This window comes from Amphibalanus amphitrite, unplaced genomic scaffold, assembly GCF_019059575.1.
Source record: "Amphibalanus amphitrite isolate SeventyFive unplaced genomic scaffold, NRLGWU_Aamphi_draft 000001F_arrow, whole genome shotgun sequence".
Taxonomy (NCBI): domain Eukaryota; kingdom Metazoa; phylum Arthropoda; class Thecostraca; order Balanomorpha; family Balanidae; genus Amphibalanus; species Amphibalanus amphitrite.
Genome location: NW_024881499.1, coordinates 1,850,758 through 1,871,476, shown reverse-complemented (window position 1 = coordinate 1,871,476; position 20,719 = coordinate 1,850,758). Strand labels below are relative to the sequence as shown.

General features: G+C 51.9%; 3 protein-coding genes across 6 annotated transcripts in view; 1 reads left to right on the top strand and 2 right to left on the bottom strand.

Annotated features, from left to right (window-relative positions):
* LOC122388103 (pigment-dispersing hormone type 1-like) overlaps positions 1-498 on the top strand; it is a 90,569-nt gene extending 90,071 nt beyond the window's left edge. For all 3 annotated transcript variants that reach the window (XM_043379015.1, XM_043378930.1, XM_043379095.1), the window contains one exon: positions 115-498. The gene's annotated coding sequence lies outside the window, so the exon portion shown is untranslated. The remainder of the gene's footprint in view (positions 1-114) is intronic.
* LOC122387979 (ORM1-like protein 2) lies at positions 486-12,438 on the bottom strand. 2 transcript variants are annotated; one of them, XM_043378819.1, is made up of 6 exons: positions 12,198-12,423; positions 10,651-10,672; positions 6,382-6,577; positions 4,382-4,533; positions 3,311-3,721; positions 486-1,562 (listed from the first exon to the last, which is right to left on the bottom strand). In XM_043378819.1, exons 3-5 carry the CDS (start codon positions 6,550-6,552, stop codon positions 3,586-3,588), a joined length of 459 nt encoding a protein of 152 aa, XP_043234754.1. In that variant the 5' UTR covers positions 6,553-6,577; positions 10,651-10,672; positions 12,198-12,423; the 3' UTR covers positions 486-1,562; positions 3,311-3,585. The 2 variants fall into 2 exon arrangements, with proteins under 2 accessions (XP_043234754.1, XP_043234668.1); XM_043378733.1 differs by lacking the exon at positions 10,651-10,672 and having other exon boundaries at positions 12,331-12,438.
* Positions 12,439-13,204: 766 nt separating this feature from the next.
* LOC122387456 (GTPase-activating protein skywalker-like) overlaps positions 13,205-20,719 on the bottom strand; it is a 31,557-nt gene continuing 24,042 nt past the window's right edge. Inside the window, exons 4-12 of the mRNA XM_043377707.1 lie at positions 20,149-20,296; positions 19,592-19,783; positions 19,207-19,331; positions 18,793-18,942; positions 17,936-18,085; positions 17,474-17,607; positions 17,110-17,218; positions 15,706-15,949; positions 13,205-14,510 (exon numbers count right to left, since the gene is read on the bottom strand). Coding sequence (XP_043233642.1) covers positions 14,212-14,510; positions 15,706-15,949; positions 17,110-17,218; positions 17,474-17,607; positions 17,936-18,085; positions 18,793-18,942; positions 19,207-19,331; positions 19,592-19,783; positions 20,149-20,296 — 1,551 coding nt within the window. The 3' untranslated portion in view covers positions 13,205-14,211. The remainder of the gene's footprint in view (positions 14,511-15,705; positions 15,950-17,109; positions 17,219-17,473; positions 17,608-17,935; positions 18,086-18,792; positions 18,943-19,206; positions 19,332-19,591; positions 19,784-20,148; positions 20,297-20,719) is intronic.

The window sequence follows — 20,719 nt, the reverse complement described above, 5'->3', positions numbered from 1 at the left end:
CCCACACCGTTTGTTATTTGCCGGTGTCGGCTGTCGGCCGGTGGCGGCGCCATCCGGCCCGGCCCGGTCCCAGGGCAATCGTCTCGCCTGACGCCATCGGTGCGTCTGTTTCAGTCGCCGGCTGACGGCCCAGCGCCTGCTGCTCAATAACTCCGGCGGCGGCGGTCAGCCCAGCGCAGCGCCCACTCGACCGAGGCGACACCTGGGACGGCCGCCGCGTGTACATACCGTATAGGCGGCGCCACCGTCGGGCTCCGCCGCACAATCACCCACTCCGCTGCTGTGTTCCGCGGTTTCAGCCCGCTCCGATCGTACGGTAGAATATGTGCTCGTCCCCATCCAATCCCGCGTCCCGAGCCGCCCGCAAGGGCAGCCAGACGCCGTGGGTCGGAGAGGGACGTCAGAGACTGACGCGTTCGTTCCTTTCTCTGTCATGAGTTCATTTGTTCCACGACCGTCGATCTGAAACCGTGCCAATACAGAGCTTGGAGAATCATAGGTGCTCTTTATAACCCAGAACGCATCCACGAGTGTCAGATCGTCTAGCAGTTCGGGCGAACCGTCCAGTCATCGGTACCATATAATAATCATTTCACCGTCGCACACGCCCCGCGCTCCTGCAGTGCGCTGACGACAATCCGTCTACACAGCGACATCCCAGCGGCGCCGGAGCCCCAGCCGGAGCCTATAAGAGCGGCCTCCCACACACTAAACAATCCTCACCGCACGGAGAGCCCGCCGGGCGCCGTACGGGGCCGAACCAGTCACCGGCGCGGCGCCGTCCGACTCAATATCACAGCGGCACCACAGTCGCACACCATCGGCCGCGACAGCCTCTCAGCACACACGGGGTCGAGAGACGGGTCACGACGGTCCCTTGGGACACACATGGGCCGCGACAGCCCCTCGGAACACATACGGGCCAGAGGCAGACCACTTCAGTCCCCTGGAGCACACCACCGGCCGCCCCAGTCCCCTTGCGCACACACTCGGCCCGAGGCACAGTCAGTTGGGACACACACGGGCCGCGACAGTCCTCACAACGCACACACACGGGGCCGAACACACACGGCCCGCAGCAGCCTCCGGCACATAGAGGGCCCCCGGGAGATGGTGGCACGCTAACAGCTCGACAGCGCCAACGGACAGCTGGATAAGAGAACAGGTGGCTACGGAGAGTGCTCAAAGACCGCACCTCGCGCTCATGTCACCTCTGTTTCGACCTGAACAAAGGAGAGACAAGAGGCGTGTTCACACTCGCTCAATAGGTTACAGCATTTACACAGCGAACCGGCACCGGGCGGCGAGTCTCGATACAGTGCATGTGTCCGTCGTACATCACATAGTCCCAGACCGGCAGGGTGTTACGGGGTGTTACGGGCCGACTGATTTCAGTATACCGTCCACGGCAGCGGGCATAAAGGCGGCCGAGTGTCCACTCTGGACGACTCCTCCACGACACATCACCGCCGAGCCAGAAATTCAGTCAGTAATCAACCATTACAGTCAGCCATCGGGAGCTGCGGGCCTCCTTCACAACTCCGGACCGACAATCTACGCACCTGTCCCAGTGGCGGATCCTGGGGGGGGTCCACGGGGTCATGACCCCCCCCAAAAGGTCTGAGAGGGTCATTTGACCCCCCCCAAAAGCCGAAGACCTAAATGCGCTATAGACGCCGTCTTGCATGCTCAAAATCACATGTCAAACACTTCTGAGCTAATACCTTTGTTTTTCTGGATCGTGTTGCGTGAAAAGGCGTATTGAAGGCCAGAATCTTACTCATTTTTGTCTCAACCGTGCGAGCACCAGGGGATGATCCAGGAAAACTCCAAGGGGATGGTCATGAATTTAATTCGTGGTGCCCCTACCTATACGCAAAATTAAAAACTCAACGGATTTCGGCCACTTAATTTTGGTGATGTCCTATTTCCATTTTTTTATTTTGTTTGTTTTATTTTTAGTGCCCCTGGGCCCTGGCAGGTCAAAATCACGTCGGAGGCGAAAGAAATTCACGGGAATCCCAAAAATCACGTCAGGACATTCAGGGCACTCTGACCAGCCTGACAGCTAGGGCCCTTCTTACTTCCTGGGGCCTCCAGTGAATAACCGCTAGTGTCTGTGTCGGCCCCTCTGACTCCTCAGTAGGTAGGAGGCCCTCTGTAGAGGAGACCCTCTGTGGAAAGGAGACCGCCTGAATGCAGAAGGCCCTCTGAAGAGAGGAGACCCGCTGTAGAGAGAAGGCCCTCTGAAGAAAGGAGGCTCTCTGTAGAGAAGAGGCCCTCTGAAGAGAGGAAGCCCTTTGCAGAGATGAGGTCCTCTGGCTCTTTGAAGAGAGGAGGTCCTCTGTAAAGGAGGCCCTCTGAAAGGGAGAGACCCTCAGTAGAGAGGAAGCCCTCTGTAGAGAGGAAGCCTTCTGTAGTTAAGAGGCCCTGTGAAAAGAGGAGGCCCGCAGTAGAGATCGGTGGTCCTCTGTAGAGAGGAGACCCCCTCTGTGTTTTGACAAATGTTTTTGCAAATTTTTCGCGGCGCTTCGCGCCGCCGATTCATGTACATACGTACAGGTCAATATGAAATCGTGACTGTAATTACATAAACCAACCGTGTCAAATTGAATCAGAATTCATATGTGTACTGTGAAGAAACTCCGGCTTGTACTGCCATGCTAAAAGGGTGGTAAAATTTGTGTTTTGGAGCGGAGCTGTGTTTTGACACATTCTTTTGCAAATGTTCTCGGCGCTTCGCGCCGCCGATTTATACACCAATCAATAAGAGAGATCGTGACTGTAATAACACCAACCGTGTCAAATTGAATCGGAATTCATATGTGCACTGTGAAGGAACTCCGGCTTGTACTAGCATGCTAAAAGGGTTGTAATATTTGTGTTTTAGAGCTGTGTTTTGACAACTTTTTCAAATTTTTGCGGCGCTTCGCGCCGCCGATTCATACACAGGTCAATAAGACAGATCGTGACTGTATGCTACTAATGCATTGGGCATTAGACTAATGCATAAGTGAGGTAACTATATCTACTACTTCTGGGTTTTTAAGTCGGTCGATCCGCCCCCCCCCCCCAGTAAAAAAATCCGTGGCGACGCTCCTCTATAGGTGGGTTTCACTAACTAAAACTACTGAGCCGAGTGACTTACGATAAAACTTCAACTCAGAAACGACGAAGATCAAATGTCATTGGATCTCGACATACTCGCTCCCTACCCCCCCCCCCCGGTCGTCAGAATTCATTCATCAGACCTGGCATGTCGGCCGACTGGTGACCCCCCCCAAAACGTTCCCCTAGATCCGCCCTTGACCTGTCCGGAAGAAGGCCACGACGAGCGCTGACAATGTACGACACCAGCACCTCCCGCTAGACCAGCTCGCTACGGGTCATCTGTCTACAGTCCGTCCCCTCACCTTCCCGGGGATGGAGTGGAACCTGGACCACGAACAGCACAACATAACACAGAGCTCAACGGGGCCCTTCGCCGCGCCCTAGTCGAGAACACGGGTAGAATCGGACCCGGCCGGGCCGCCTGCCGCCACCGCCAGTCTTTCCGTCTGACGTCATCACTGTGTGACGTCACCATCAGTCGTCATCGACGCCCAGCGGCCTCCGTTTGTTGAAGAAGGGCAGCTTGGGCACCAGGCCGAACAGCAGGCTGACGAAGTTGACCACGAAGTGAGACGTGTCGTAGGCAGTGTAGAAGCTGGCCAGGATAAACCTGGGGGGGGGGGGAGGGACGGGGAGTCAGGAGCGGCGGGGAGGCCGGGGCAGTGACCCCAGCAACTGCGATTGCGTCATGGGGGTAGAATAAAGTAGGCAGGGCAATCACAGCCGCCACTGACACCGAGTAAAAATGGTAGGTATAATTACTTTCAAGTTAATGACAGCGCACCCTCAGCTGTTCGCGGCTGAACCCCTGACGAAACCGAAACCGATATGATATCGATACTCATCACACCCGCGGCCAAAGACGAAACACGATATCGTCTGATACGCTGCAGAAGGGGCCCAGTAATTCACCGGTTACTCAGTAATAAGTAACTATCTCACTGCCCCATCCCGACCGTCGTTTTTCCCGTACCCGTCTCAGAGCCCGCCAGCCGCTGTCTCCCCCCTCTCCCCTCCCTCTGCAGGTGCTCTCTCCTTCTCTCCGAGCCTGCCAGCCGCTGCCGCTGCTCTCCTCCCTCCCCCCCCCCCGGTATATACTGTATACTCACAGCGCCACCGGTATGGTGATGAGGAACGTCTTGGTGGGGGTGTTCTGCCGTCCCCCCCCCCTCCCCCGGTACTGTACTCACAGTGCCACCGGTATGGTGATGAGGAAGGTCTTGGTGGGGGTGTTCTGCCGTCCCCCCCCCTCCCCCGGTACTGTACTCACAGCGCCACCGGTATGGTGATGAGGAACGTCTTGGTAGGGGTGTTCTGCCGTCCGCCGTCAATCTGTTCCCAGTGAGACAGGGTCGTACAGCCGCCCTGGTCGCCCGTTTCCCACGGGGCGCCCTTCACGCTGTGCATCAGCCAAAAGTTGATCTGCGGGGAGGGCGGGGAGGGTGAGACGCGGCGCAGATTACGGGACATTGGTGGTGTATGAACAAACCGACCATCGCCCAACGCTCCCCACTGGTCAGCGGCTGTGAAGGGAGGTGCATCGTTACAACAGACTGCTTTTATTGTGTGATGCCGAGCGATGCTGATTTAATGTGTAGCTCATATAGGGGTCCGACAGTACCGGACTCACTCACTGCGCCAGCTAACCATGTCGACATGCATCAAACTGGTCATCTGCGTCAGTCCCTGGGCACGGTTCAAAGCCCCCAGCGCCATATTTCAGTCCACCCAAGCCTGCAGCAAAGCCCTTCAGTTCATCGAGTCCCCCACTGCAGTTTTGGTGTTTTCGTCCGCCATAACCCGCCGTAATTCTTGAACAAACCATTACCTACTCAAACAATCCAAGGCGCGGCAACCTTTCTAAATTTGAGCTCAGTCAAAATAATGTAATGTTTTTTTTTCAACATTTCACAATGCACTGGACAATGTGACGCAATCCACAACAGCCTGGAAGCAAATGCAAAAAAAAAACAGGCAAGTATCTGTGACTCCAGCCGGCCCTCCCCGTCCGCCTAGCCGTGCGCCGTCCGGCCATCCGGCCGTCCGCCGGTGCCGTCTACCCGGGACCGTTTGCCGGATCAGCGTCGTGTCAGGAGGAATTAAAGTCACAGGTGCCGGTAACGGGCTAATCTCAGCCATCAGCGCGCGACGGCCGGCCCGACCAGGCCAGCTCGGCGGCCGACTGAGGTCGTGGACAGTCCCAGGGTCACGGACAGCCACACTAGGGTCCCGGACCGTCACACCAGGGCAACTTACGGACAGCCACACCAGGGTCACGGACCGTAACACCAGGGATCACGGGCCGTCATATCAGGGTCAGGGTTACGGACAGTCCCAGGGTCACGGACCGTCACACCAGGGTCAGGGTCACGGACCATCAGATCAGGGCCAGGGTCACCGAAAGTCTCAGGGTCATGGACAGTCCCAGGGTCACGGACAGCCACACTAGGGTCACGGACAGCCACACCACGGTCCCGGACCGTCACACCAAGGTCAGGGTCCCGGACCGTCACACCAGGGTCAGGGTCACCGACAGCCCCAGGGTCATGGACCGTCCCAGCAGGGTCAGGGTCACGGACCATCAGATCAGGGTCACCGAAAGCCCCAGGATCACGGACAGCCACACCACGGTCCCGGACAGCCACACCACGGTCCCGGACAGCCACACCAGGGTCAGGGTCCCGGACCATCTGACCGCTCACCGGGCCGGCCCGGCCCAGACCGGCGGACAGGGGTCAATCACGGCGCTCGGTAGTTGGAGCACGTGCCACGGCACACGGTCGGCGGTGAGGTCAACAATCAGAGAGATGGCGTACAAACAGCTTACGGCCGGGGCACGTACCGCCCCCAGGGGCAGCATACCACAGCAGCCGGCAATCACGGGCACAAACACACGGTAAAACGGTAACGAGGGCGCAAAGGTCAGACGGTGGCGGTGAATTATCGAGACCGGAAGACCCGGTGTAGAAAAAATAACGAGTCTAACGCGTAACAAATGAAACAAAGCCAGTAAAAGGACAGTATTCTTAAATTACATACGCCAATAATCTATCTTCTCAGTCTCCCTAACATACATCGCCCCCTCCATTCCTTCCCCCCCCCCCCCACGATGGCCTACAATCACACCCTACCAATATTCCATTCTAACTAATCCCCTTCCACTCAACTCATTCACCCCCTCCTATTCCCTCGCGCATTCCCCTCTCTTCACTCTTTCAATCCCAAACGCTCCCCCTCTCCCCCCCCGCGCCCCGGCTCCGGCTCACTCACAGCGTTGTGAATGACGTTGGTGAGCGTCCAGGCGGTAGCCACGCTGATGACGGGCACGGCCAGCAGCGCCAGGTGCAGCGCCGTCACGCCCACGATGTAGCTGAGCCACACGCCGCGGCTGCCCAGCCACGACACGTTCGGGTTGGTCTCACCGCGCGCGCCGGCGTACATCGCTGCTTCCGCTGCTGACTGACCACTGAGGGTGCGGGAGGGTGCGCCGGTCAGACTGTATAGCAGCAGGGAGGTCACTGGTCACACTGTACAGTACGGTGGGAGGTCACCTGTCAGACAGCAAAGCAGGGAACTGGGAAGGTCACTGTCAGATGGTACAGGCGAGGGAGGTCTCCGCTCAGAGGTTGAGGGGAGGGAGACAGATCAGACAGCATATGAGAAGGGGCAGAATATCATATGGAGCAAAGAAAAGATGTGTAAGAGAGGGGAACAGGGGAGGGGACAAAACTATATTATCATTATATTTTGCTCATTGTTTTAACATCATGAGTTTTATATAGGTAGGTAGGGTTGTTAGGGTCCCAGTCCTACCAACAACTTAGAATTTTAACATTAGTCCTATGACAGTGCCACTTAGAATTTTAACATTAGTCATTAGCCCTATGACAGTGCATGGTTAGAATGGCTCTGGTATCCTAAAATTACCTATTAAGAGTTACCAATAAATTAAGGAAAGTGATGCCCATTTAAGCATTATATCTGACACAACTGTAACATTAGCAGCATAGGTAGAGAAAAAGGAGTTTTGCTCAAAGATTACTCAAAGATTGGGATTCAGCTAGCTGATATCTCAATTATATTCTTATTACACTAATTAATGAAAAATTAACTACACTAATAAGCAACTAGGTATTTAATACCCAGGACATGTAAAAATGCATATAGTAGCATAATCAGTATATGTGAAGATGAAGTCTCTTAGTAGTCTGAGTGGAATGTACAGTGTCCCAAAATTGTGATTTGGCTTGGCTGTCAGATGGAAAATTCCTCTCCAAAAAGGGGGATAAGAATGGAAAATTTACCAGTCAAAAAGAGTGGAAAAGAGATCTATGGCATACATTTCTATACAGTGAGGTAAAATGTAATATGTAAAATGAAAGTGAGGTAAAATGTAATACCTATGTAAAATGACCAATGCAAATGCTTATTCTCAGTAAGGCTGGGAGTGGGAAATTGCTTTTAGATATTAGAGATGAGAGTGCAAAATGATTTTTATTTGGATGTTGTTTCCCACCCAAATTGAAATATTTTGGGACACTGGGAATGGATGTTGGTAGGTTGTAGGTTGTAGGCTGGTAGGCTGAAGGTTAGTAGGTCGGTAGGTAAGGTTAGATTGCTTTTATCTACTCAGACTTCATCTTCACATTTATCACAAATTCTACCACTGAAAAATGATGAATGTCATTTTCAGGCCTTAGAATTACTAAGCACTAAGCAGCCACCCTGACCCATTTATTAGCATCCATTTTGACTAGAAGCTGAAGCAACTTCTCTTTCTCTAAAAACATGGAAAAACACTGGCAGAAGGTATTGCGTTTCATATCAAGTTTAAGGTTTAAATTATTTCAGCAGCTCTCCTTTCCTGAGTAATTCCATCATTAAATGTAAGAACTAGGCATGCAGAAATCATGGAGGCACTACTTAAAACAGGGCACTTTGACCGCAAGTTTGATATTGAAGACTGAACCGACTATGCTGCACTCGCCATATGTTTTCATGAAATTATGCTGACGGATAACTACCTACGAATCATGGGCGCCGCCACCGGGGGGGACGGGGGGGACGCGTCCCCCCCACTCTCAGAATGGAAGGGGGACGTCCCCCCCAAACTCATTACGGAGCGAGCGAAGCGAGCTTAGTCTTTCGTAGATAACGGAAATTACTGAGTGTGAGCGGCCGGCACGCTTTTGCGAGGCTTATATCTCAGCAGCCACTTGACCGAATTACATGCCATAATTTTCGGTAGGGTAGCTTTATACCTTCTAACAAGTGTTGGACTATTCCCGATGCATGTGCATGACCCCTTATGCACGTGCCACGTAAAAAATGAAGAGGTGTCAGTTTTGTAACAATTTTGGCAAAGAAAGTTGGCATGTATAGGTAGGTACCCACTAGGCAATGCACATTCATGTGCTACAATTGGGGTGCTGCTGCACGTGCGAACGTGCAGGGGTCGATTCCAGATCTCGAGAACGGCTGAACCGATTGTGCTGAAATATGATACATGGTTAGGGACCGGTTAGTAGGGTACCGTGCAAAAGTCAGTTGGGACCCATTTTGCACGTGCGCACGTGCAGGGTGCCGCTTCCAGACCAGAGCTCGAGAACGGCTAGGCCGATTGCGCTCAAATTTGGCACATCGTTAGGGACCGGTTAGTAGGGTGCAGTGCACAAGTTAGTTGGAGGTACCCCCTTGCAATTTCGCACGTGCAAGGCCCACCCTCTCGCTCGCTCCGTTGGTCGCCCCAAAAGGCGTTTTACTGGTTGTTATCCATACCCGAAATTTGCTTAGGCCCGTCTGTCCAATGAGACCATTTCAGAGCCGGAAGGATGAAAGAATTAGTGGGAGACATTGGTCTGGGCAGCCACCCCAGTGACCCACAATTGGGCTGAACCCGACCAATTGAACAGGCGGCCCAGCCCACTGGCATTCACTGCACCCGGCAAAGGACTATAGCTCCAGTGGAGCCATTCCGCATGGGATAGTTGCCCATCCAGCCCGGAGCAGGGGGGTTGCGGCGTGGAGGAGAAGGATTTGACTGTCCTGAGGATGGAAGAGATAGAACGGTGCCGAATCTGAGAGGGTCCAGGAGGTTTACATACTCAGTATATGGCGTGTGGGCCTACATGCATTGGTCTGACCCCTGACACCTCGGCCAACAAAATCTCCAGCTCTTGTCCGACCTGTTATCGCGGAACTGCCGATTTTTGAGATCGTGATCAATGTGTGTCGTATAACACGACTGGTCGAAAATGGGCCTAATATATTTCGTCAAACCAGCCAAGAGAGCATGACTTTAAACCAATCCGACATCGAAGTCAAAATCCGAACAATTTCGAAGACTTCAACTCCAACTCTAGCCAAAACTATCAACTCCGACTGATTTCGGCTCCGACCCCACAGTTCTGCAGTCACACGACACTAAATTTCCAGCTTCTAAGAAATAAGCTATACGGTTGAGAGGACAACAAAACTTTGAGGCGACTTGACTACTTCACCTGGTGACCTGACCTAAGGTTTTCTGGTATCAAGCTTGTTACACGGGCTGCAAAATCCATATTTTGGAGCAGTTTTGCCTGATGTTTTTTGCCAATTTTCGCGGCGCTTCGCGCCGATTCATGCACAACCCAAAAACACAGATTGTTACTATACAACGCCCCCTCCCCCACGCGGGTATGTAATATGCATTTCCTATGCAATGTGCATTACCGATCAGATTAGTGGCATACATCAGCAATTATAGCCTGATAGAGCACTGGAGGTTTTGCCGTTTCAAACTGAATCGGACATCGGATGTGTATATAGGTAGGTACTTGGTGGGAAATCGGTCTATAGCCATACCTAAACTACTTTCCTCAAACCAGTTGTTTTGCCACAGTTATGAGTTTTTATGCTTAAAATGGTCAGAAAATAACATAGGTAATGAATATTTGCAAAGAGGATTTTATTTTATTTTTACATAAGAACTGTTTTCCATCTTTCGTAGAGGCTACTTATATTGCAGCGGAAGCTGATTACGCGTTGACCAAGCATACTCGTATTACGTAGTTCAAACCAGCTGAATGCTGATTGGCTAGCATTTTTCCGTAAGGGAATGGATTCCTCGGTAATGGAATGACAAAGTGTAGTCTATGGGAATGACTTCAGTCTTCAAACCTAAAATCGATACCGATATCTTTGGCTAGGTTGAGCGTTGGGCCATAAAAGCTCTTGATTTGTTAATTCTTGTCTCAGCTCAAGCTACATAACTGTTACTTCAGTTTAAAACCCTTTGTTATAAGTGGCATATTTGCTTTAAACGTTCAATACGTCGGACCGAAAAAGCCACGGTAAGAATGTCTATTTTAGGGTTTTCAGTCGGTCAGTCCGTCCCCCCCAGTCAAAAATCTGTGGCGGCGCCCCTGAATATTATACTTCATGTCAATATAGTATGTACTGACATAGGAATGCAACATAATAGAAACATCATCATTGAACTTCTTGAACAAGCCTTTACTTTCTTTATCAAGCCATTCACATGATACTGTATATACTTACAACAAGCAAACCTTGGAGAGTTCAGTAGGTGGAACTATGGTCATGAGTACCCAAATATAGGAACGTTCCCATTTTTGGGAACGGAGTTCCCAAATATGGGAACGGGCGTTCCCATTTATGAGAACGGAAGGTAATTTTTCGGCCGTTTGCCCACTAAAACTCATTAGTGCATCACGTCTCAAAAAAGTGCACGCTAATTTAAGTATCTACTAAATCTCTATTAAATTATCTTTAATCTGACCGTTGAACAAGGAAATTGACCGTCGAATGATATTTTTAATGATTTTTTGAAATGACGGAATGGTGAAAACATGGGTTACACTACATTTAACATGCAATTTTAAGGAAAATTAAGCGTTTTTTACATTTTGAGGTCAAGTATAATAATTTTCGCCTGGTTATGAAGTTTCATACTAGCGACACCAGATGCTGACATATGCAAGCGAACACGCGGACAGTCCCGAGGTAATATTGTTGACATTTGGTGTCGAGGCGGACGACCGCGTAGAACGTGCGTGATTTTTCCGAACTACTGTTGTAAACTCAGTTTAAGTGGTCGAAAATTATTCAGCTGTATTTTATCAGCCCGGAAAGACATATTTTATTTGGATGCTAGCTGTTTAGCGTTGTTTTATAAGGAGCGTCATGAGCGTGGTTTTTGTCTTCCGTGTTTCTAAGCATGATCGTTTTGGGGGAATTTCTCTTATATAGGTCGCTCTGTGTGGCTTATTTATAATTTCTATGCTGATTTCGATCATCCCTCGTGCCCATCCTACCAGGCCTTTTGCCACTTACACTCATTAAGAAAGGAAAAAACTAGATTTTCATTGGGACTAGGTGTTTTGAGGGTGTAACATATTCAGCGTTCCCATTTTTGGATACTTCCTTGTACTCGTCAACTATCGGTGATAAACAGACAGGTGCTTGACATGTCTCCACCCTCGGCACGGACGGTGGATATAGGTATGGAAGACCTTGTTGAACATCGCTGAGCGTTGTGAATTACGTAATCCTGCAGAGGGGGGCGTGCCCGCTGCGAGATCGACGGGAATAAAAGCGCAGAAGACCGGGCGAAACATGCGATGGTCTTGCCGGAAAGGTCATCTGATGATTGTTGCGTTAACAATAATTTGCGGCGTTGGACGTGATGCTTGTTAATGAAAAGAGCCCCTGAAAGGCGTCGGTGAAATCGTTCCCAATTATGGGTACGCCGTTCCCATAATAAGGAACGCTTGCAGCGCCAGTGTACGAGAGCGTTCCCAAATTTGGGCTCGCGGCCCAGATGATGGACTGCTTTAGAAATAGGGGAACGATTTTAAACTACGATGGGCCTTACAATATCAAACTCTTTCCCAACAATATTGCGACAAATATCAGGCGGTTCACGATCGTTTTATATTTTTTGGACGTCATTTAACGGTTCTTTTTCTTGTTTTAAATAATGCCTACATGGCGTTCCCATATTTGGGTTTATCGTTCCCAAACATGGGAACGAAAATGCGTTCCCGAAAATGGGTACGCTTGACCATAGTTCCGCCTACTGAGTTTTGAAAATAGTTTATCTGATCGACTTTGCACTTCAGATATAAATATGGCGAAAACCTGGCATGAGAAGAGAAAGGCCAAAACCTGTCCACGATGATCACACTAACTTCCACGTTACCAATCCAAACAACTTACAATATAGATATCTTATACACACAAGTCCCTACGACAATATGAAAATGAAATAACGCAAAAACGTAAAAAGGCAGCCGCCATACGTTTGTGAATAGATTGCTCCGGAAATTAGTGGATTTGGTGCGCTCTGTGACCCTATTTTCTGCAGTAAAGTATGACGTCACAAAACTGTCATAAGTTGAGGTTTTTAAAAGGCTTTTATTACCTTCAATAATAAATGGTGTTAAGAAATGCAATTAAAATTGTAAACTTAGAATATTATTTTGCTTAACTTGTAAAATATCGACAAACAGCGCATAAACAACTCATATTTCATTGGTTAAATGGGATGACGTCATAGGAATTATTACAGTTAAAATAGCGCAAGTTTCTTTAACACTTTTTCAACGTTTTTCGACAAATGGCGCAACAAAGACAAAATGAAATCAGCTGATGAGGTCCAACTCAAGGTCGCTGCCAGGCGCATGTTTTTTTTATCACACCGAAGAATATCAAACAATCGCTGAAAGGGCGACTTTCGGATGTTAGCTCTCGGCCCGCCTTGCTCGGGCTCGGCCCCGTCCTGTGTTCGTCCGTCGTCGTGCCCGAGAGTGCAGACCTTATGGGCCCCGGGCTCGGCTAGAGGCCTAAAACCATTATAGAGTTCAGTGCCTAAAACCCCAAAATCATCACCGACATAGGCTCTGCTGATTCAGATTGACAGCTGGAGTGGCAAGTCGATTCGATCGGCTTGAGCCTAATCATTGAGCCACGCACATAATGCGGCAGGTGCCACCACGCCACCATACCATACCGTTGACGTTGAGTCGTTGGGATAGCTACGCTGTCATATGCATGGCCAGTCCAGCCAGTCGACGGAATGATGCTGCCGTTGAACTGAGGTTTCGTTTATTGACCACAGCACTTCGAAAATACACTCTGCCGTTGAACTGAGTATTCGTGTATTGACCACCAGACTAGCACTTTGAACATACACTAAAAACACACGGACATAGCTCTCCACGGGGCGACTCAGAGTCCGATTTGGCTCCGAGCAGGGTGCTCCGTTCATAAGATAAGCCTCTCAGGCGCTCCGCACATTAGATAACCACACAGCGCGCCGTCATCCATTGTCTCCACACGCGGACGCAGCGGAGCGCCTGCCCTGGCTCCGGCTCAGATCGGCTACATGCTGGTAATACGGTACATTTGTACGGCGCACCACGCACCTTGCTGGCAACGCTCTAAGAGCTCGTGGTCTGACAACATAAGGTAACCCCGAATCCGATTGCGCGGCTATAGGCCGGGCCAAATTGTTATGATGTTGTGGGATTATTGGGCTATTGTGGGATAAATAGAACGCATGCTAAACGAGTACGACATGCACCATAGGCACCGCAAACTTGCTTACCGAGGCGAGGCAGCCAGTGCCAAAACACATCTTACGTTGAGGCAGATCAACAATCGGATCATAGTAAATATTGGTGATACCGGTCTACAAGAGACCTGAAACCTCTCACACCTCCAAGGCGAGCATGCCCAGATATTGGCAGTTTCCGTGTCAAATGCGGACCATTTTGGCTGGTCAGATCGGCCCCCAGTAGCCCGCCCGGTTGACCGGCCAACCTGACCCAGTCTCCCTGGTGTACCGAAAGGTCACCCGTCAGCCTCCCGCACCCGGTCGGTCTGCAGAGGCGCCCACTTAGTATACTTCTCAGAGAAACATTCGTCACTCATCGAAACATAATGATACTTAACACTTAACAATATCCTGCGAATAATGCACACAATTATCAGATCCAGTTGGGTATTTGGGAGTCCTGTCCCGTCTCACAGTCGCGCTGCTGTCTCAGAGCGCCGGCAGTGGTAACTGTTCGGCCGTCGGCTGCGGCTGCGGCGCCTCTACGAGGGCGCGAAGCCGAACACCTCGATGCAGGCGACCTCGAAGCTGCCGTGGGGCGCCAGCGGCGGGTTGGCGAACGTCTGGCAGCGGTCGGAGCGGCCGCGGCTCAGACTCTCGTCCAGCCAGATGGCCTGGCCGCCGCCGCCGCCGCCCACCGTCAGCATTGTTGTGTCGGCCGCCTGGAAGAGCTGCTGCTCGTGGCGCAGCGGCGCGGCGCGCGGCTCGCCGCCGGCCCGCGCCGCGCCCACCCACCGGTACACGCTCAGCTCCGGCCGCAGGCTGAACAGAAACGTCTCGCCTGCCGGACACGGGGTGAGACGGTCAGCAGGCGCAGTCGGGCACGGACGTGAGACATGGTGTCATAAATTATGGTAGTTGGAGGTTATGAAACACCAGAGGGAAAGGTACGCAGAAGTGTATTGCGTCATAATATTCAGCTTTTACGGTGGAGTTCACAGCCATAACGGCAGTATGCGCGGACGAGGGGTTAAACTTGAAACACCGCTTGAACCGCAAATAAACATTAAGGAACATTTTAGTTTGAATATCCCGCAACTGATGAATTTCTTAAATTTATGTCCGTAGATGTCGCTAGTAGTAGCGCCTGATGGTAGGCTGTACCGCACAGCCCGGGCACCTGGTTAGATTTCTCTCCATAGATGTCGCTAGTGGTAGCGCCTGAAGGTAGGCTGTACCCACTGAACTCTATGCTGTACCGCACAGCCCGGGCGCCTGGTTAGATTTCTCTCCATAGATGTCGCTAGTGGTAGCACCTGAAGGTAGGCTGTACCGCACAGCCCGAGCGCCTGGTTAAATTTGTATCTGTAGATGTCGCTGGCTGGTAGCAGTGCCTGAAGGTAGGCTGTACCGCACAGCCCGAGCGCCTGGTTAAATTTGTATCTGTAGTCTGTAGATGTCGCTGGCTGGTAGCAGTGCCTGAAGGTAGGCTGTACCGCACGGCCCGAGCGCCTGGTTAGATTTCTATCCATAGATGTCGCTAGTAGTAGCGCCTGAAGTTAGCCTGTACCGCACAGCCCGAGCGCCTGGTTAGATTTCTATCCATAGATGTCGCTAGTAGTAGCGCCTGAAGGTAGCCTGTACCGCACGGCCCGAGCGCCTGGTTAGATTTCTATCCATAGATGTCGCTAGTAGTAGCGCCTGAAGGTAGCCTGTACCGCACGGCCCGAGCGCCTGGTTGGGGTTCTCTCTCCATAGATGTCGCTAGTAGTGGCGCCTGAAGGTAGGCTGTACCGCACGGCTCGAGCGACGGGCCCGCGTTAGAGAGAATAACGATGATTGCAGAAGAAAGGCAAACAAAGCTAGGAGTTCCAGGTGTGCTATTCTCACAGGCACCCTCCCTTCCCCTCCGCTCCTCCCCTCCGCCCGTCTCACCGGTGCCGAAGTAGGCCTGTCGCGAGCCGTCCCCCTACCCCTCCGTTCCATTCCCCCTCGCCCCTCCCTTCCCCTCCGCTCCTCCGCTCCGCCCGTCTCACCGGTGCCGAAGTAGGCATGTCGCGAGCCGTCCTCGAGCAGCTGGTTGCGCGTGTTCCAGTGGGCTGAGCAGTAGGCGCCGAACACCTCGCCCTCGGTGGTGCGCAGCAGCAGCACGGTCGGCTCGAACGTGCCGACGCGCTGGTAGAACGTCTTCAGGGAGAAGCCGTGCTCGCTGGAGGTGTAGAGCAGCAGCGGCGAACAGAGCGCGAACCGGGCCGGCACGCTCTCCCAGAGTCGCAGCAGCTGCGGGGGGAGGGGGAGGGGTTAGAAAGAGGGGTTAGAGTGAGGGGCGAGGGAGGGGTTAGACAGGTCGTTGGAAGAGTGAAGGGTTGTGATACGATGATAGCCGCCGTTGCAATGAAAGGGTTATTGACTTTGAGTCCCCGCGGCCAACGTCACAGTAGTTATTGGGAAAAATAATACCCGAGTGTATGTTACATTGCTTGAAGTATAATATAACAGGTTTACTAGAATATGTGATGAGAGTCCGATAGTTTCGATTCAAAGAACTTTATGAAGCCTCAAGCCAGTGTGATTTTGGCTTTTTACGGAACTCAGAACGCTGCGTCAAAGTCCCTTTTGTTTGCTAACCTTTACCTTTGTTAAGTAGTAATGTATGTATGTGACTGAACTTTGGATAAAAAACACGGAACCCAACTGCCGGGACATGGGCTGGGCAAAATAAAAATACTGACAGCTCAACTACGTACAGCAGAGGAGCCTTGTTTGTAAAACTGAGGATGTGGTCATGCTTACAAAGAGATACAGTCCATGTCGATCAGAGCAAACAAGGAGAGCACAAAGACGCGGCAGAAATTAAATGGCATGCAAGCATGACACCGTTACAAACACAAAGGCCCGTTGGCATGCTCAGTAGCTCAGCTCTGAGTTCTAACCACTGAACCAGCATCAGTGAAAACAGATTTACTGTGTCAAAAGCAGCCGGAGTCTCATCTGTCGATGTTACATGACGTGCCGGCCAACTGCAAATTAACTCACTTCTGCGAGACTCAGCATTTCTGAGTTGGGATCCTTCAGGTGTGGAGCAAACATTGGCTGCTTGCACGGAAGTACAGAATACCACTTAGCCCTCTCATAATTTGTCATGTCATTGGCTCCTTGTCGGAATGGCATTATGAGGTACACATATAATTATGACCCTGAGGCCTCAGTTACAAAATGCTAAACTGGCAGATCATGCAGCGCCTATATGATATTTTTGGGGTATGAGCTATTATATCGCTTGGAGTCACAAGATGAGGAAAGATTAGAAGCTTTTTAGTTGTGAGCGCACTACATTAGTCAGGTAAGTCGTCAAACATCAGACAAGAGAGGACCGATGACAAAATTAGAGAAGTCTCCTTCACCAGGCTACCCTGCTGCTGTGAGCGGGCGCCACTGACCTCCTTCACGCCGATGGTGTTGGAGCTGCGCCCCAGGAGCCGCTGGGAGTCTAGACTCGGGAGGTTCTGCTGGGCCAGCTCGGAGCCGCAGCCCGCCTCATCCGCCGGTCTGCCGGTGCACACAGACACACAAACACGGTCACGGAGTGGCATTGAGACATGCTGTCACGCTTTCAATCCAGTGCGGCAACTAAAAAAAATAGCGAAAGCGTCTTGCTTATAATTCATGAGTCATATTTCTGTCGAAGTCACTAATGACACAGTCGTAGTAAGGGCACTCAGTCCTACCACCTCCCAGACCAGTGTGGTGTATTCACGCAGTATCAGACCAGCCAGCCACAGCTCATTGACCCCGTCGACTCACGTCGGCTCTGGGAAGGTGATGCGGCCGCCGTCGGCGCGGATCTGCTCCCTCGCCTTCACGTAGGACGAGTTGAGCGTACCGCGACTGAACGCGCGGATCGTGAACATGGTCTTCAGCAGCTTCCGCGGCGTCACCTGCCACAGCAGTATAAACGCTCGGTTAGATATGGAGGCTGAGCAGTATAAACACTCGGTTAGAGATGGAGGCTGTGATGTAGGGGGCGGTGTGCTTTGTGATATTTGCGATGTTAGAGCATGCATGCTTGCCGTCTGACGGCTTAGTCAACTGAAAATGATAGAAACAAGGTATCTGGGCTTGACCTAGCATTTCGTTTTTCTAAAGTTCTAATATCATGGCCGATAGGGAGGAAACCCATGGCAGAGCAGCACGTTATATGTTCTTTTGCAGTGGTATGAAGCTCGCGTTCTCCCACTCTCCCACCCTGTTCTCCCGCTGACTGACCGGTATTTCCTGGCAAAAGATCTTCATCACGTCCTGTACGGACTGCTCCTCGAGCAGCGTGGCCCAGTGGCTGGCCTTGTCTCGGCACGGCTGGTGGGCCGTCTGTTTGTGAAGCAGCACTATCAGCGCCATGGCGGCGCGGTACAGCACCTGACGAACAGGGAGAGGTCAGTGTTAGGTGGTGACACGGCTGCAGTGGGCCGTCTGTTTGTGAAGCAGCACTATCAGCGCCATGGCGGCTCGGTACAGCACCTGACGGGACGGAAGGGGATGCGTCGGTGTTTGACGGTGGGGTCCGGGGACGAGAACGGAGAGAGACGGCCAATAGGAGCAATAGGCGTGAGTTTGTGGACAAATAAAGATGGATCATAGCTGTAAGTGAGGGTCACCCGCTCAGAGTGTAGCTGTCATTTCTGTATTTTCCTAGCACCATGGAATGGTTAAACACATATCGCCTTGATAATGAAAACGCGTGAATATTCACGCATTAGAAAATGTCACGTTAATTGGGCTATATGTCAAGGCACGTCCATCCACCTGCCTATCTCACAGCTGTACGAAGGCGGCGTACCTTTTCCACCTCCATGAGGTAGCAGTCGAACATACGAACCTTTCCCCCTCCATGAGGTAGCAGTGAAACAAGCGTAACTTGTCCCCCTCATTGAGATAGCAGTCGAAGAGGCGTACCTTTTCGCCCTCCATGAGGTAGCAGTCGAACAGGCAGGCATTACGTTACGTACCTTTTCTCCCTCCATGAGGTAGCAGTCGAACAGACGTACCTTTTCGCCCTCCATGAGGTAGCAGTCGAACAGACGTACCTTTTCGCCTTCCATGAGGTAGCAGTCGAACAGACGTACCTTTTCGCCCTCCATGAGGTAGCAGTCGAAGAGGCGCACCACGTGCGAGAAGGGCAGGTAGCAGAAGATCCAGGTCATCCAGTCTGCCAGCAGTCGGCGCACCGCCTCGCTGCTGCCGGCGTACCGCTGCAGGAAGCGCATGCTGCCCCGCTGCAGCGGCGAGCGGTGGAGGCTCGGTCAGTGGCAGAGGAGAGGGCGGGCAGCTATCTGCACACCGAGAGTTAAAACGGCTGCACAGGAAGGTCCGACAGCTACATACGACGAGAGGTCGAGCTGACTGGCAGTGGTCGAACAGAGATAATGTAGCGCGAAAAGGCGGACAGAATAGACGAATATTTTGAAGAAAATGCAGGCATCGAAGATTGAGCTCGATACTGTTGGATGACAACTTAGCGTCTGCTTATGTGAACTTACCGCATGTTTTCTGCAGAGTTTGACGAGCGTTCTCCAGGAGATTTCACACTGTCGTTTGGTCTGGACCAGGTAGCCGAGCTTGGAGTTTTTCAGCATCATACAGAGACAGTTATAGGCGTCCTCCTCTGTGGATTAGGGCGATAACTCACTTTGTGTTTTGACAATGTGGAAAGGTGATTTACGTTTAGTACCAGTATTTGTTATTATTCATAATTGTCTAAACGGACACAGACACTGCATCGAGTTTTAGCCAGCTTACTTAACCACTATTACGTAAGCTGAAGGCAAACAGGATAAACTAAATCGTACTCACCCTCTCTCCCAAAGTACGCGAGCCTCCACCCCTGACCGACGCGAGCCTCCACCCCCTGACCGGCGCGCTCACCGTCCATGAAGCGGAGCAGCAGGCAGCAGACGGAGAAGAGCGGCGGGCTGTAGGTGACGGCCGGGTTGTTGTAGGCCAGCACGGCCAGAATCCGCTCGGCCGTCCACACGCCGGCCGCGTCCAGACCAAAGTCGTTCGAGTAAAAGGCCAGCTTCAGAGGCGGCCGTGGCAGCTGCGGCCCGGTGGCGGGACCTGTAGTGAAGAGAGGAGAGCGAGTTAGAGGAGGGGAGCGAGGGAGAGAGAGAGAGAGAGAGAGAGAGAGAGAGAGAGAGAGAGAGAGAAGTGAGGCTAATGGTTGTAATGTTCGGCCTCATAAAATCAGGATGTTGGCATCCGTGCAGACAGACAGTGCATGAACAACTGCTAGTTCTCGACTTCAGGAACATAAAACGAAGGTGATCCGGCATCGTGATTTGTGTAGACCTGCGGACCGCAGCCAATAGCCATGGTATCTGAGTACCATCCACGTACCATACTGTCCCTCCATCACGTGCTGCACTGTACCCCCCCCCCCCCCCACGTACCGTAGTGTCCTTACTCCCCCGCCCCCCACGTACCGTAGTGCCCCTCCATCTGTTCGACCGTGTCGCGGTACTCGTCGCCATTCTCCAGCTCAGCGCCGTGGTGGCGACACACGGCCAGCCAGAGCTGCCGGCGAGCCGCCGCGTCCAGCACGGTGAGCCCCGTCCGCAGCTGGCGCTTCGTCTGCCGGGGAGCGCGGCCGTCAGAGGGAGGTCATGACATGGGTCAGCAGTGACGGTAACATCAGCTGGCAAGGTTAACTGCGCAGTTGAACCTAAAATGACCTCGAACTACACTATTGCACATTATCAGGCATGTGATGGAAAGCCTGATCATGCATAAATTCAAGTCAACGAATTGATTTCGTGCCGAACTGGTCAATGTGTATGGCAAACAATAGCTGTTCCTCGTGCATCATGACCAACAGCTTTCTCTCATGAATGTGTAGATGCTGTGGACCATGCTCGTACATAATCCAGGCACTGCAGCATCGGACGAACCCGTGTTTATCTGCGGTGCATTCCGGTTCCTGCCCATGCATTGCGGTACAGCATACCTTTCAGACGTGTGTTGCGGGATAGCATACCTCTCAAGTGTGTGTTGCGG